Below are 16,128 nucleotides of genomic sequence, written 5' to 3'. Positions count from 1 at the left end.
TGGTTCAGAGTTTTGTACCTTCATTATACCCCCTCTAAAAGAAGTTTAGGGAGGTATATAGGAGTGAGCTTGTCAGTCGGTCGGTCTGTTGGTCGGTCGGTCCGTGTCCGCTCTCTAATTCAAGTAGTTTTCATCTGATCTTCACCAAACTTGGTCAGATGTTGTATCTAGATGATATCTAGGCCAAGTTCGAACATGGGCCTTGCCGGGTCAAAAACTAGGTCACGGGGTCACTTAGTGCGTTATAAACATTCAGCATGTTGTCCGCTCTCTAATTCAAGCAGTTTTCATCAGAGCTTCACCAAACTTGGTCAGAAGTTGTATCTAGATGATGTCTAGGCCAAGTTCGAACATGGGTCATGGCAGGTCCAAAACTAGGTCATGGGGTCACTTAGTGCGTTTTAAACATTGAGCATGGTGTCCGCTCTCTAATTCAAATAGTTTTCATCCGATCTTCACCAAACTTTGTCAGAAGTTGTATCTAGATAATGTTTAGGTCAAGTTCGAATATGGGTCATGCCGGGTCAAAAACTAGGTCACTGGGTCACTTGGTTCGTTTTACACATTCAGCATGGTGTCTGCTCTCTAATTCAATCAGTTTTCAACCGATCTTCACCACACTTTGTCAGAAGCTGGATGTAGATAATGTGTAGGTCACATTCGAACATGGGCCATGCAGGGTCAAAAACCAGGTCACGGGGTAACGTAGTGCGTTTTTAACATTGAGCATGGTGTCTGCTGTTTTTTGTGAAGACAACATGCAAAATATTCTGTGTCAATGCGGCATGCGGGGGTATTCGTCACGTCTGTGACAAAGCTCTAGTTTTATATCATATCACACTTGTGATGTGGGACAAACAATAACGCCACTTGCTTAACATCAAGATTTACAGTTTTTCATCATGGTACCTTTGACAAGGTTCTCTTTTGTTACAGCTCTATGTCACGGTGTTACAGCTATATGTCATTCTGTACAGCTATGTGTCACTGTGTTACAGCTGTATGCCATTGTGTTACAGCAATATGTCATTGTGTTACAGCTATATGGCAAGCTGGGCTGGGACCACTGCACCTCTCACTTCTCCAACTGGCTGCTGGTGAAGTACCCTCCATCCTACAGACCCTTTTAGATACATCAGACACGTGCATTCTAGTAGGGGCGACAGACCAAGATTTCAATTAAAAACTTTCACCTTTGTAATATTATTACTGGATTACTAGCACCTGTAGCTCAATGTTTTCATAATGCAATATTCTTTGAAAATACTGTTTAATATTCTCAAGACATGTATCCATTTGATTTAAATAATATGGAAGATTAAAGACAATAGATAATATTGTGTACTAAAAGCTTGATTTATAAGTTAATTTGTGTTTGATAATTTAAATCATTTTTCATTGCTAATTTTTAAAGCTGGCTATTCTTTTGAAAATTTAAGAACTTTAAGCCAGCATGGTTGCAAATTACTGTTGAGAAAGTTGATCCAGTAGACCAATCTCTGATTCTGCAACATGTACACAAATCTTTGATGATATTATTACAAACTCAAAATAGCAAGTGTGTGTATAATGAAATCTTTTAAAGATGTTGCCGCAATATGGGCAGAAAAACTAAATAGTAGAGGGGGCATGCTGTGATATAAATAACCCTCTCCCCCATCAGAAGCAAAGGGAAAATGGCTATATGTAACCAGCATAAAACCAGAACAGCCTGCCAGTAACTCACAGTCTGTTCAGGTTTTATGCTGTTTGCTACTCATCATTATCTTAGGGTTGGAAATGAAGCCTTTCAAACTTTAATTTATTAAGAAAGGATTTTAATTTAATTTGATTTTTTAAAGGACTTCAAATGCATCAAAATGCGTTTATAAGGGTTAAAGGTATAACAGTGTAATGGGCAAACAGAGTCTCAGATTACTATTCACATCAATAGCATATGCAATAGATGGAACTTTCCTGCTTACTATATGCTCAAAATGTGATCGTATTCTAACAAACTTCAAAATTGTGATAGTGTTTATTGAAAAAAAAAGTAGATATATATCAGATTTGTATTAAAACTGCTTGGATTTATTTTTAAGAACTTTTTAACTTTTTTTTTCATTTTAATTCAATAACAGTCAAATAGTTGTGATGAATTATCATTATTTCTATTATATATTGCTTCATTTATTTGTTTGTATACTGTTTTGGTTGTAGAAAATAGATATATTTGATGTTATATAATATAGTGTAACTACATTTTCTCAGAGATAATGAATTTATTTACATTATACTAGTAGATTTCAATGTCTTTTGAGGATGGTCATAAACTAAGTATGTCTATCATTTTTTTTCAAATTACGAAATAAAACACAAAGATTTAAGGAGAGAAAAACTTAGCTTAGATTTTATCCTACAATCTACATACATAATGAAGAGTGACTATTTACTTTTTATCACTTACGTGTTTATGGATTTTTGTAACAAATGTTATGCTGGATAGCGATCTTATGTATCAGTTGAGCCCAATAACCTTAGTAAATAAATAATAATATAATTACCACATACGAAGAACATTTTATTATTTGTTAAAATCTATCTTTAACATACTTTTTAAGTAATACGTTCTTGAGAAATCAGTTTATCTGAACAATGTTTGAACATATAAATGATTTTATGGCTATGCTATTAAGTGTACAAAATGACTTATTGGTCTAAAAAAGTCAATAGTTGTTTGATTTTGTAAATGTACACTTTACAGATAAATATTTTTTAAAGTAATAACCACATAGAGAAGTATAAAAACTTAATAATTTTGTGCATTTAATAATGGTATCCAAGATATGATTAATAGTTGACATGTGATTATATAAGTTATTAACCAGCACAGACATAAATTGTGGCACCTTTATACTGGTCCAATGTTGTTGTCTAAGAATTTGAAGTAAAACAAATGAATGATGCAAATAATCACAAATGAAAAAAAAACAAGATTGATTAACTGAAATGCTTAACCCATTTATGCCTAGCGTCTAGAAAAAAGACCTTGGCAAACAGTGCAGATGAGACGCCGCATAATGTGGCGTCTCATCAGGGTCTGCGCTGTTTGCTTAAAGGAATTTCTGTAAGAAATATTCTAAATATAGAAATAAATATACTAGGCATCCCTAATTTGTGAAATAAATTGATCCAATTTAAAAGGATGGGAGAGTCCAATAGGCATACATGGGTTAATTGGCAAGTATCAGGCTGTGAGTTTTTAAAGGCCAAGTTTTAGGAAAGAATGTAAGACAAACAGACATTAAATCGGGTGCCAATTGTCCTGGCCAACAAATTAACGAGGTGGCTATTGTCTGAGAATGCAAGAAAACACAGGGTTCCGATTGTCCAGTTGCCTTTTGTCCTGATTCCGGCCCTTCCATTGTATATGGGGTCTTCCACTCACTATCATTGTACAGTTAAGTATCATAGATATAATCGTTTCTCTCAGTCGACTTATCAAGGGTTAACTGCATCATTTCCTTTGCATCTGTGTATTGATAAGTGCAGATAATGTCCGCAGTAATTTTACCACAGTGGTTTGCAAGTACACAGTAATATAAAACATGGGAGGGGAATTGAAAGGTGGTTCAAATAAAGGATTCAAACAGTTCTTTAAAGGAAAAGTTTTTTTTAATGGGCTGTGCTCTGTGAAAAAGGGGGTTTAATGCATGTGCGTAAAGTATCGTCCCTGATTAGCCTGTGCAGTCCGCACAGGCTAATCAGGGACAACACTTTCCGCCAGAACTGCCTTTTTACTAAGAAGAGACTTTCTTTAAACGAAAAAAATATTGTATAAGAGGAAAGTGTCGTCCCTGATTAGCCTGGGGGGACTGCACAGGCTAATCTGGGATGACACTACGCACATGCATTAAACCCCTTTTTCACAGAGCACGGCCCAAATGTAACTTCATCATGTACTCAGTTACACTAATTGCAGCAGGAAATTATAACCATACAATTGTATAGGACCCTGGTTGTACCAACAAGTCAAGGAGCTTTTTCATCCCACTGTTCTTGTATTACAATTACACATATTGATGGCGTCTCGTTCATGTACAATTCGAGGTGAAATTTATTTCAATGTGATCTAGTTTTACATCTCTCATTTGTTTTCTGATTATATGTATACTTTAGTACATTCTTATTTTAACTTATTAATTAATAAATTGTCAGTTTTGCAAGATTGTGTTGTGTTTATCCACATGTCACATTTGGTGTTTAAACTAAAAGACGTCCTTAACAGACTGATATTCTTTGTTTATTCTGCAAATCCAACTACTTAAAATGCTTATTTAATTGTGAAATTCAATCTCATTTCCATCTTATCAACATAATTATGTCGTATTACAATAAAACATTGTAGGTAGAATACCCATAATATTCATTCTTAAATGGACTTGTTAACGGTATGTCAAAAATAAGAATTTTAAAACTTTTGTCATTCAAACGATTAACACTGTACATCCGTAAGAGAAATAACACGAATGAGGGCAACTCTTAACCCTTTGCATGCTGTGAAATTTGTCGTCTGCTAAAATGTCGTCTGCTGAATTTCTAAAATTAGCATTTCCTTCAAAAAAAAATTCATCGAATACTATAAGAATAGCAAACAGTTTGGATCCTGATGAGAGGCCACGTTCTGTGGCGTCTCATCTGGATCCAAACTGTTTGCAAAGGCCTTTAAAATTCGGTTCCAGCGCTGAAAGGGTTAATGAAATACCGGCGCTAGACTTTTACTCTACGGGTCAGTGATTCGAGCCCAGGTGGAGATACCTTGTTTTCCTTATTTAATTTTATGATTGCTCGTTACTGCAAATTTTAGGTGCGATGTTTACATTTATCAATTTAAAGAATTTAATAACCACATGTCAAAATCTGCGAACAATTTCCTTTAAGAAAGTTTATTAAGAATAAACGATTTCCACAATATAAAATAGTAATTTATACTAAATACAAGTTGTATATGCAATTAAGGAGCAACGTTATGCAACGTTTTATCAATGGTTTATTTTTTTAAACGACTTAGCTATTTTTTTATCGTTAACGTGTTCGTTTTTCAGTGCCTTTATTTTTTCCTGTCTTCTTTGTCTGTGGTTACCGGTAGATCTGATTTCTGTACTTTCATGACATCTCCAAATACATGAAGTTCTGAAAATGGAAAACAAAATAATTATGAACAAGTATACAAGTGTATTTATTAAAATATAACTACGGTAATTGTATTGCATGCATTATATTCTACAATAAAAGCATCAATCATGTTACATGTCACCGTTTAAAATTCATTTGCAGCGTAATACACTTAATTTCGGATAAATTGTAGAAGTTATGTATGGCAATGACATACGGGATAACGTATTCTCCTAAACTTCCAATGCAGTCTTTAATAGTACATGTAAATTTCGTGACTTTGGTATTCAGACATTATTTACTTTTACATGGAACTTAAAACAGGGACCTATACAAACATGTTTGTATAGGTCCCTGCTTAAAACTATGAAAATCATATCATGGAAAATTGCCCATTCGACAAATTATTGTTATGCTACTGAATACTTTTGTCACGTAAGTTCTTTACGACTTCAGTAAAGCGGCCACCCCCCACCCCACCACCAACACCATCCCTCACACACACATCAAACGGCACCCCACTAAAAATACGCTCATATACCCTTTCACTGAAGAGGAATCAAACACGCGCGCACAATAGCGAAACCGAAAAAAAACGCCCCAAACACATGCGAACATTATACCGGAACCTGAAACAACGCCTGCAACAATCGCGAACACAATAACGGAACCGTAAACCTCCCAAACAAGCCCGCGCACGTTAGCGGTACCGTAAATAACGCCCCGCCAAACACAAGCTCTATCAGAACCGGAAACATCACCCACACACAAGCGCGCGCACTATAGAGAGACTGTTAGCCACGTTATAGCGGAACCGGAAGCTTACCAATGCACGCACTTACCACGAGGAAAGCTGCTCCGATGATCAGGGCCTTGTCGACGCCGTCGAGCTTCGGTGGAACTGAAATCACGAACACACATCAGTAAAGTTCGCCATTAATCGGTGAAATAGAGGAAATATGCCGCTTGTCCAGACAGTTACATTTTATTTATCAAACAATTGCCTTATCGAAAATGTCCAGCATGTGGAGACGGAGTTTTGCGCGCCACAGCGGAAACAGTTTATGCAGACCGAAACTTAAATCATTCAATCGGATAACATGCCTCTTATTTTCACCCTGTTGAGTCTTGATAGTATGTATTGCGCGCAAGTTCAGTGTCCCGGGCTCAGCGGCCAATGTCAAACTGACATTCGGGCAAAGGCACTATACATGCTTCCAACAGGAATCAAGTGACCCTTATAATATGAAGTATGAATAGACTAAAGGTGCCTTACTAAGATCGACACTTTGTGATACGTTTCGGCAGCGATAGAGGCCCCTAATAATGATTGCAATATAAAACAAGATATGTGTTTGTCAGAAACACTATGTCCCCTTTTGCGCCGCCTTGAAGCTATATATTTGACCTTTGACCTTGAAGGATGACCTTGACCTTTCACCACTCAAAATGTGCAGCTCCATGAGATACACATGCATGCCTAAGATCAAGTTGCTATCTTCAATATTGCAAAATTAATGTTAAAGTTGGAGCAAACAAACACACAAACAAACCAACAGACAGCGCACAAACAATATGTCCCCCACTATAGTGGTGGGGAACATAAAAAATCTTAACCATGCCTATGTTTCATCTTTTGCCTTTAATGTGACCTCAACATTTGACCAAGGTAATTCCAAATAATTGACAATTTTGCTAAATTATTGTAAAAGTGCATGAGGAATCATGAAGTCACAGTGATGACAATGTGTTTTAAGGTCAAATTAAGTCTCATAGTTTGACCTTGACCCTTGAGAAATAGAGACAGATGTTACATGCTACAGGTCTTGAGGTGGTCATTTTTGATAAATTTTTTAAGTGTCTGTTCAACGACTAAGTTAAAGCCCGAATTTTGATGCCGAGAGACGGATGTTACAGATGACACGCCGTCTTTCTCGTACACACGCGCACTCCCTCTGCGCTTGGGAATACTAGATAAAGATTTTCGCAACCGGTATCGACAATAATAACAAATAATGACAATGTAAACGAACTTCCCTAACTACCCCACTACAAATTGAGTTGCAGTTACTTACACGTGACGTCAAAGTACTCGTGGTCCACGTTGACGTTGTCTGTTCGGTCTCCACCCCATTTCTTCTGGATCCGCCCTAACTGACGTTCACCGGTCTTGTTCAATATCTGAGATAGAAAACAAATCCGGAACTGAAATATGCTACTATATAGTTGCACTTTCCTTAATGAATACTTTCCATCAATAGGTTGTCAGGCGTCAGTTTCCAATTCTCAGAGTTCCTAATGTATGTGCCGCAAGTGGCTGCTGGCCAAATAGCAGACTACAGCTGTCGTTTCTGTCGAACGTTTAGTTCAACGTGTATTTAACAAGAGTTAATTTGCCCCTACTTTTCTACATGCATACATAGCTGTTCATAAAACCTTCCCAATTAAAAATTTCTTGGTGAGATGAAACAAGAAAAAATGAGCCTCGCTCTGGGAAAACTGGGATTAATGCATGTTCGTATAATATCGTCCCAGATTAGCCTGTGTAGTTCGCACAGACTAATAAGTGACGAACTTTACGCGTACACTGGTTTATTGTTTAGAAGAGACTTTATTTAAGCGGAAAATTCCATCAAAGTGAAAATTATTGCCCCTAATTAGCCTGTGCGGACTGCACAGGCTAATCTGTGACGATACGTTACGCATATGCATTTAAACATGTTTAAACAGTTCGCGGTTCAAATGATTCGTATAGTTTTTAACTAATTTTTCGTGGACGAAAAACTATTCAAGCCAAATAGTTGAAAACCTTGCACCGAGGCCTTCATTTGACATCTTCTAACGAACGTTTGCTATGCAGAGACGTATATGCACTAGTTCCTGTTGGATGATTTTATCTTGTACGCGTACATACGTATAGTTTCCAGCCACCCGGAGTTACAGCAGCTGTTAGTTGGATTAGTGTAACTAGTATACGGTCCTGGAAGTATAGCTCGGTGGCGCAGCGACCCGGAGTTACAGTAGCTGGGAGTTGGATTATTGCTACTAGTATACGCACCTGGAAGTATAGCTCGGTGGCGCAGCGACCCGGAGTTACAGTAGCGGGGAGTTGGATTATTGCTACTACTATACGTACCTGGAAGTATAGTTCGGTGGCGCAGCGACCCGGAGTTACAGTAGCGGGGAGTTGGATTATTGCTACTAGAATACGTACCTGGAAGTATAGTTCGGTGGCGCAGCGATCCGGAGTTACAGTAGCGGGGAGTTGGATTATTGCTACTAGTATACGCACCTGGAAGTATAGCTCGATTGCGCAGCGATCCGGAGTTACAGTAGCGGGGAGTTGGATTATTGCTACTAGTATACGCACCTGGAAGTATAGCTCGGTGGCGCAGCGACCCGGAGTTACAGTAGCGGGGAGTTGGATTATTGCTACTACTATACGTACCTGGAAGTATAGTTCGGTGGCGCAGCGACCCGGAGTTACAGTAGCGGGGAGTTGGATTATTGCTACTAGAATACGTACCTGGAAGTATAGTTCGGTGGCGCAGCGACACGGAGTTACAGTAGCGGGGAGTTGAAATATTGCAAGTAATATACGTACCTGGAAGTATAGTTCGGTGGCGCAGCGACCCGGAGTTACAATAGCGGGGAGTTGGATTATTGCTATTAGTATACGCACCTGGAAGAATAGTTCGGTGGCGCAGCGACAAGGGCAGCAGGGCCCCAGCACCTTGAACAGAACGTTGTTATCGTGGTCCACGATGTCGAACTTGGCGCTGAACACGCTGAACCTGTTACATTACATACAACTGTTTATGTGCCTGTTAACAGGCGAAAAAAGTAATACCCACAAACATCTAAAATTAAATAGAATAGGTAGGGAGGCTTTTTGTTGAGTTCACGTTTTATTTTACATGAGTGATTTTACCCATTTTAATAAGGAGGTCAATCAACGAAAGTCTTTCAAATCTCTATTTTAACGTTATTTCTTTGTATTATTGCAAAAATGAAAGTACCGAATATTATACAAAAAAGTCGAACCATAAAACATGCATTGAAACCGAAACAAAATGTCTTGGTCGGCAAGAAAAAATATATTAGATCGGGTACGTGGAATTTTTTATTATTTTGGTCGGAGTTTTCGCCGTTTTCAACAATATCTCGTTTATATCATTGCCCTAAGTTGAGCAGCTCACACTTTTACTTGGATAGATGGGTTACCAAAACTTAATGCGCATACATATTCCAATAACTGACAACAGTCATACTTGAATCATAGGGAGGGGGAATGGCCGTAGCCAATCCCTACACACGTTATGCGACCTGGCCGGGGGTCAAACCTGCGATCTTCTGAATAGTAGTCCAGCGCCCTTCCATTTGCAATAGCAGGTCATCAATTTATGACAGTTCATGTTTAAGTTCGCATATGAAACGAGCGCACGCATGGCTTGTTAATAGATTATTCATCGTCGCTATATAAGTATCGAAACAACTGAAGAGCGAAATTCTACCTGAAGTAGAGGTCGACGACTATTGTGAGCAACTCAGTGCTCGTAAGTTTCAAGTGACCAAAAACCAAAACAAACAATACAACACACGTAACAACCACACATACGAGTTAAACTAGGGTTATGGCGCTGGACAGAAAAATGCTGTTAAGAAGACACCGTTTCTTACTTTTGTTTAACAGCGCCAAGAGTGCGTCCCAGGCAATCGACGACGTATAACTTCTGCAGACAGAGGAAACAGTCGAGGCAGCAGCAGCAGTCACACCGGCAGGCGGTGCGATGGAAGTTGAGCACTAGATCGTCTTCTGTGGAGAACACGTCCAACGAGAACTGGCGGGCCGGGCCGCAAGCCCAGCGGCACAGGCATCCGGACTCTGGGTGAGAATTATCACAACATGTTAAGTACAACGTTTCTAGGGTACAACACATCTTAAGTACAGCGCATCTAGGGAACAACACATCTTACGTACAACGCATATTAAGTACAACGCATCTTAAGTCATTTTGTTCATTACAAGGGCGTACTCCACGAAAAGCTTTATTGACTGCAGATTAAGAAAAAGATCTCTTCTGTGAGATAATTGTTGATAGAGATTTTTAATTGATATGTGGCCTACGATTTCACAATTTGGTTAACCTTTTTATTCTACATCAAACATTGGTACAGGCAACCAGACAGACAAACAGATATAAACAAAGCCTCGAAGTATTATGTGTGTAATTGTCACTTTGGCAGCTTTCTTCAAACTTCATGATGATTCACATACTCTGTTACGACATGAAGTATCTTATTATAAGTAAACTATACATGTTTTGCGGTGGTTGTACTTAATTAAAGATACTTTGTAAACAACAATAGTTTATCACGTCGCGATTAACTAATTGAACAATAAATGAAACTTACTTATAAGATACAATAAGCTTTATTTTCTTAAAAAAGTAGTCGTATTTGTGATAATAGAAAAAATAAAACTTACGCCATCGTAATTTTAATTGTATGCACGTTAAAGTTATTTCAGTTAAGTTCAAACGCACAATAAATTATATAAATCGTTGTAAAACTAATGTTTCATTTTTTTTATTGGATAGCTTTATATTCTACTACCATGCGCCTGTTTTAGCATATGAGCGCCTTATTATCGATACTTATCGATAACAGGTTCATTTCAAAGATGTTCTGAAGGTGCTTATATATCTTTAATGGTGGCTGATGTCTGTAAAAAATGTCGTGTTGGCGCTTAATTTGTTGTGATGGTTGTACTGTGTTTCGTTCTTTCTTGTTAGCGTGTTTACGGGTTTGAACGTCGTAACACGGCAACACGCTAGAACGACAAATACACATGCAAAGACGACACACGTGGCGAAAAATAATAAAGTAGCTTCAACAAATAAACCAATTATGAAACGTTGCATAATTCTTCTTAGTTACATATACAACTTGTATGGCGAAACATGTTATTATTGTCGAATGTGTACCCTTGTGGCTTTCTTGAAGATATGTCGTTCTGTCGTAATGACGGGTTTGAAAGCCGCCAACACGCTAAAACAAAACCCGAAAGACAAAAACGGCGACATAATAATTGCCGTATTTCAACATTTTGACTTCTTGTACATAAATTTTGTGTTGGCGTCCCGACTGATCTGAAAGTCGCCAGCACGACACAAGTGTCGTCATAATAGTCGCATTTGCGCTCATTGTGTTTTGTTTTGGGCGGCTATGTGTGTTGTTCTCTCTTGTCGGTGTGTTGGGGGGGGGGGGGGGTTGAAATTCCAAACACGATTTTATGCAAGAATGAAAAACATATCATAGAACTTCAAAAGGGGCGACAAACGTCATAACTATCGCATTAATGCCATTTTTAGTTGGTCGCGTCAACGGCCGACTAAATTTACAGTATGTGCTTAGAAGCCTTAGCTACGGTTAGAACCGCAACTCACTCTGCTAGGGACGATTACAGCTGCCTCTCTGCAGCAGACGACAAATGATTCTGCTCTAGCAGTGAGTGTATATACCAGTTTGTAAGACGACATTGACCAGTCTAGTGTTCATCACTGAAGTCTGTACATATTGGCTGCTTTCAGGGAAAACGGGGCTAAATGCACGTCAAATAAGATTAGCCTGTGCACACTGATTAGCCTGTGCAATGCGCACAATCTAATCAAGGACGACAACAGCGAACAACTTCGGTGCCTTCAGCGCTTTGATTATCGATATGGTTGATATTTGTATATATGTGTCGTTTTTTGTTGGTGCGTAAGCAAACTTCGTCAACCCCTCCCAAACGCCAGAAGGATTTGGATAAAATCAGTCACCATAATTATTAATTTATAAGACACAAGCAATAGGGTTTATTATTGTGCATGTTAATGTTTATTGTATCTGAATAAATCACCAGAATTAACAACACATATAAAAACCTAAATTAATTATAGCAATTTTTGAAAATGATTTTTTTTTTGTAAACACCACTCACCAATCAAGCTTCAGTGTTTAGCCAAAGATAATTAGCATTTTTTTTAATTACACTGCGGGGTCAACAAATATCCACAAGAAAATGGAGATATGGGGATTGTTATGTAACTACATCGGAAGGTTTGAATACGGCAAATGTCTGCATTATAAGAATAATGCCATGACCCGGACCCCACTGAATATTTTACTTTGAATATTATCTGTTAAATCTTATATTTTGGCTGTGTTTTATTGTATTGTTGTTGTCAGACAGAGGCCAAAAGCCACAAAATGATGTTGAAACTCTTGAGTTGAATAACACTTCAGTTAAAATAAGCATCTTTGCATAAGTTTGCATTTCCCTCTCCGAGTGTTTTATATTTCAACAAGAATATGAGAAGAAAACATTATTTGGAATGAAGTATCAAACTTTACCTTCTGACGCAAAGAACATCTGTTCGTCGTTGGTATCCCAGATCTTGTACGTGTTTGGCGTCCCGCAGCCTCCTGTTTTGGAAACATACAGGTTAAGCACACATCAACTGCGTAATGCTAAAATGGGCCTTATGTCATGCGCGGCCAGAGTAGCTCCAGCCCAGCCTGCGCAACCGAACAGTCAGGCCAGGAGCTACGTTGTCCGCTAATGAGACCATGCACCCTGCGTGACTTAATAGCGGACAGTGTAGCTCCTGACAAGACTGTGCAGGCTGGGCTGGAGCTATGCTGGACAAATATTAGATAAACCCTTTTTCGCATGACGCATTTTTTGTCGGGATGGTAGACACTTTAACATTTATATAGTCGGGAAAGTAGATCTGATATTGCTGGCTAATAAAACGGCATATAAATGACCAAGTACGTACAATATATAAATGTATCCAATTAAAACGATGGTTCGTTAAAATTAAATTAAATATACGGCGATTTTAGGGCGCTTTGTTAACACTTAAAACGATCTAGTGTTATAACTTCTAATTCGTCATGAATTATTTACTTATTTTCTTATTTATTTCGGATTCAAAGATGATATTAAAGGAATTTTATTGACATAAATACAATTCAACAAGTAACCTAGATCAGCATTGTATTTAAAATGTTCATGTTAAAAGTAATTTGTTTTCACCAACATTGACAATATAATAGGGTAGGTATGTCATCTAAACTGGTTTTCGTGAACATTTTTTTTTACGATTTCCACTTTATTTTTTATATAAAATTTCAAGTATATGTAGTGAATAAGATTGAAAGTTATAAAAAATGATCAAAATTTATAGGTTATTTTTTTGCACAATGATCCAAAACTCAACTTGCTGTACCAAAAAAGTTTATGGTCGGGTCATACAATTTGAGTCGCTCGGGTTAATTGAAACAAGCTTTTCTTTTAAACGCGCAATTAGATGCAGAGGTTTTGTTACTACCCACTTTTAAATGAGCCGTGTAAAAGGGTTTAATGCATTTGCGTAAAGTGTCGTCCCAGATCAGCCTGTGTAGTCCACACAGGCTAATAAGGGACGATACTTTCCGCTTTTATGTTTTTTTTCGTTTACAGAAAGTCTCTTCTCAGCAAAAATCCAGTTGATGCGGAAAGTGTCGTCCCTGATTAGCCTGTGCGGACTGCACAGGCTAATCTGGGACTACACTTTACAGACATGCATTAAACCCCCTGTTCACAGCGCACGGCCTAAAAATATATATGCGTTTGTTACTGACACGAACCCAAATACTTGACAATGTTGTACAACCCCACCCTGGAGTACCTTTAATGTCCATCTCCATCTGTTGGCGGATGGCCACCATCGCCTTGTTGCTTAGCACCTCGAGGCCAGGCGGCGTCATCACGCGGGGATTCAATGATATCTTGCGCTGTAGCTTGGCGATCGCCAAAGGAACCATTATAGAACTGTGTGCGCTCATCGGCTGTTTTTGGATAATCCCCTGCGATGGTCGCTGGGCGATGGCCATATTGCTTAAGATGCTGACTTTCTGAATTGTGAGATTTCTTAATCACTAGCCACGTAAAAGAACATCAAAATACAAACAGGCGTGTACAGTGTACATAATAAAACGTTTGCATTGTATTTAATAATAATATGAATTGTGACAATGATTTGAAAACTTAATCATTACGATCAGCTGTTTGGTATCGCATGGAAGATCAATCAATTTGTTTATATATGCCCGAAAATAATATTAATATTAATAATGATAAAAGAATAATAATAATAAAAATAATAATAATAATAATAATAATAATAATAATAATAATAATAATAATAATAATAATAATAATAATAATAACTCTAATTGTAAAGATATATCGGATATATAATACCAATGTATTAAAGTAAGCGACATATCCCTTAACCGGATTGATTTGCTTCATGCAAAACTTCTTACATTCTGTCGACCTTCCTCTCCCTCCTCTCCCGGCTCCTCCACGTGCCCCTGGATCTCCTCAATCTCGCTGACAGGGCTCACGACCGCCTTGGCCCGGCTCGACTTCCGCTCCAGACTCGAACCAGTCAGCTGCGACACCTCGTGCGGACCCCGGGACAATCGTCTCGCCGAGCCGCCCTCCAGCAAAACCTCGTGCGGGTCCCGGGACAATCGCCTCGCCGAGCCGCCCTCCAGCGACACCTCGTGCGGGCCCCGGGAGAAACGCCTCGCCGACCCGCCCTCCAGCGAAACCTCGTGCGGGGCCCGGGAGAATCTCCTCGCCGACCCGCCCTCCAACTGGCTACTACTGTACCTTCTGTCCTGGTCCATTGTGCAAGCTACCACACTTTATGATGTTATTGATCTAATTCTACTGATTTCCGTTTATCTTCATCATCGTCATTAAACTATTCATTAATCAGGTAAAGTTTCAAAAGTTATACACGTTTTTCGGTTCGTCGGTAAATAAACTTTCCACGTAATAATTCTGACCTTGTACAATCAGTTGAACACACGCATTACGAGTTTAAAAATATGTTTTCTTTTCCCTTTCGTCTGTTTTTTTAACCGATTTTAAAGTATCGACGTTTTGATTGATGAAAGTCAAGTATTTTACTGATGGCAATAAACTACATTGGACTGGACGACCATCGTTTGAAGCATCCTATCCAATTCCGTTTTAGTTGCAATAAGACCCCGTTTCCTATTGGTAATGTTTCGATTTTCTTCGATTGATCTCATGAAATGTTGATTTATTTAGCCTTTACATATTCTGTAATTGGTGATGTGATAGCTATATGAATTGGATAACCGAGTAGGTTGTTAAGTGGTCGTAATCATGGATTTAGCCGACAGATACTGAGAGCTGACATTTTATGGCATTGCTATTCATAGATGTGCACATTCCTGTCACACAACAACGATAAGTCTGTGGTAGCGTTCATTTGAGTCGCGTTCTGAGAAAACTGGGCTTAATGCACGTGCGTAAAGTGTCGTCTCAGATTAGCCTGTGCAATCCGCACAGGCTAATCAGGGACGACACTTTCCGCTTTTACGGTATTTTTCATTGAAAGAAGTATCTTCTTAGCAAAAATCCATTTTAGGCGGAAAGTGTCGTCCCTTATCAGCCTGTGTGGACTGCACAGGCTAATCTGGGACGACACTTTACGCACATGCATTATGCTCAGTTTTCTTAGAACGCGACTCATATGTCTGCGGTAGTGTTCATTTAATTTTCATTTACATGGCTGTGTTAAAGATTTACAGTATAGTTCAAACATTAAGAAAACATTTGGATGTATATCGATCTAAATTTTAAGTTCGTCTTGCAGCATATATACTTATTTCTTGAATTAAAGGTAGTTTCAGGGGTATTTTTTGTGCGTTTGTTTTAGACTGTGGTGTTTGCTGAACACCATTTTTTAAACGGGAGTTCGAATGGATCTAAACCAATCTTATATGTTTTTACGCATTAGCGTATAAATTCAAACTATGTCGATCACATCCATTCAATAATAGAGCTTTTTGATACAATTTTTGTGTTATGGTGTCGGATGCAATGCTGACCTACTAGAA

At 38.4% G+C, this 16,128-nt stretch overlaps 2 protein-coding genes across 5 annotated transcripts in view; one reads left to right on the top strand and one right to left on the bottom strand.

Moving 5' to 3' along the window:
- The window catches only part of LOC127834337 (tripeptidyl-peptidase 2-like), a 53,728-nt gene extending 49,523 nt beyond the window's left edge, over positions 1-4,205 (top strand). For all 4 annotated transcript variants that reach the window (XM_052360087.1, XM_052360084.1, XM_052360086.1 and 1 more), the window contains exon 27: positions 1,041-4,205. In XM_052360087.1, the coding sequence (XP_052216047.1) occupies positions 1,041-1,130 (90 nt within the window). In that variant the 3' untranslated portion in view covers positions 1,131-4,205. The remainder of the gene's footprint in view (positions 1-1,040) is intronic.
- An 807-nt stretch (positions 4,206-5,012) lies between these two features.
- LOC127834338 (phospholipid scramblase 3-like) lies at positions 5,013-15,245 on the bottom strand. The gene is made up of 8 exons (XM_052360088.1): positions 14,515-15,245; positions 13,875-14,100; positions 12,553-12,624; positions 9,835-10,039; positions 8,837-8,948; positions 7,230-7,335; positions 5,997-6,055; positions 5,013-5,172 (listed from the first exon to the last, which is right to left on the bottom strand). Exons 1-8 carry the CDS (start codon positions 14,881-14,883, stop codon positions 5,146-5,148), a joined length of 1,176 nt encoding a protein of 391 aa, XP_052216048.1. The 5' UTR covers positions 14,884-15,245; the 3' UTR covers positions 5,013-5,145.
- Positions 15,246-16,128: the final 883 nt, after the last annotated feature.

Source organism: Dreissena polymorpha, chromosome 6 (genome assembly GCF_020536995.1).
Source record: "Dreissena polymorpha isolate Duluth1 chromosome 6, UMN_Dpol_1.0, whole genome shotgun sequence".
NCBI lineage: Eukaryota > Metazoa > Mollusca > Bivalvia > Myida > Dreissenidae > Dreissena > Dreissena polymorpha.
This window is presented reverse-complemented; position numbering and strand designations above follow the sequence as displayed.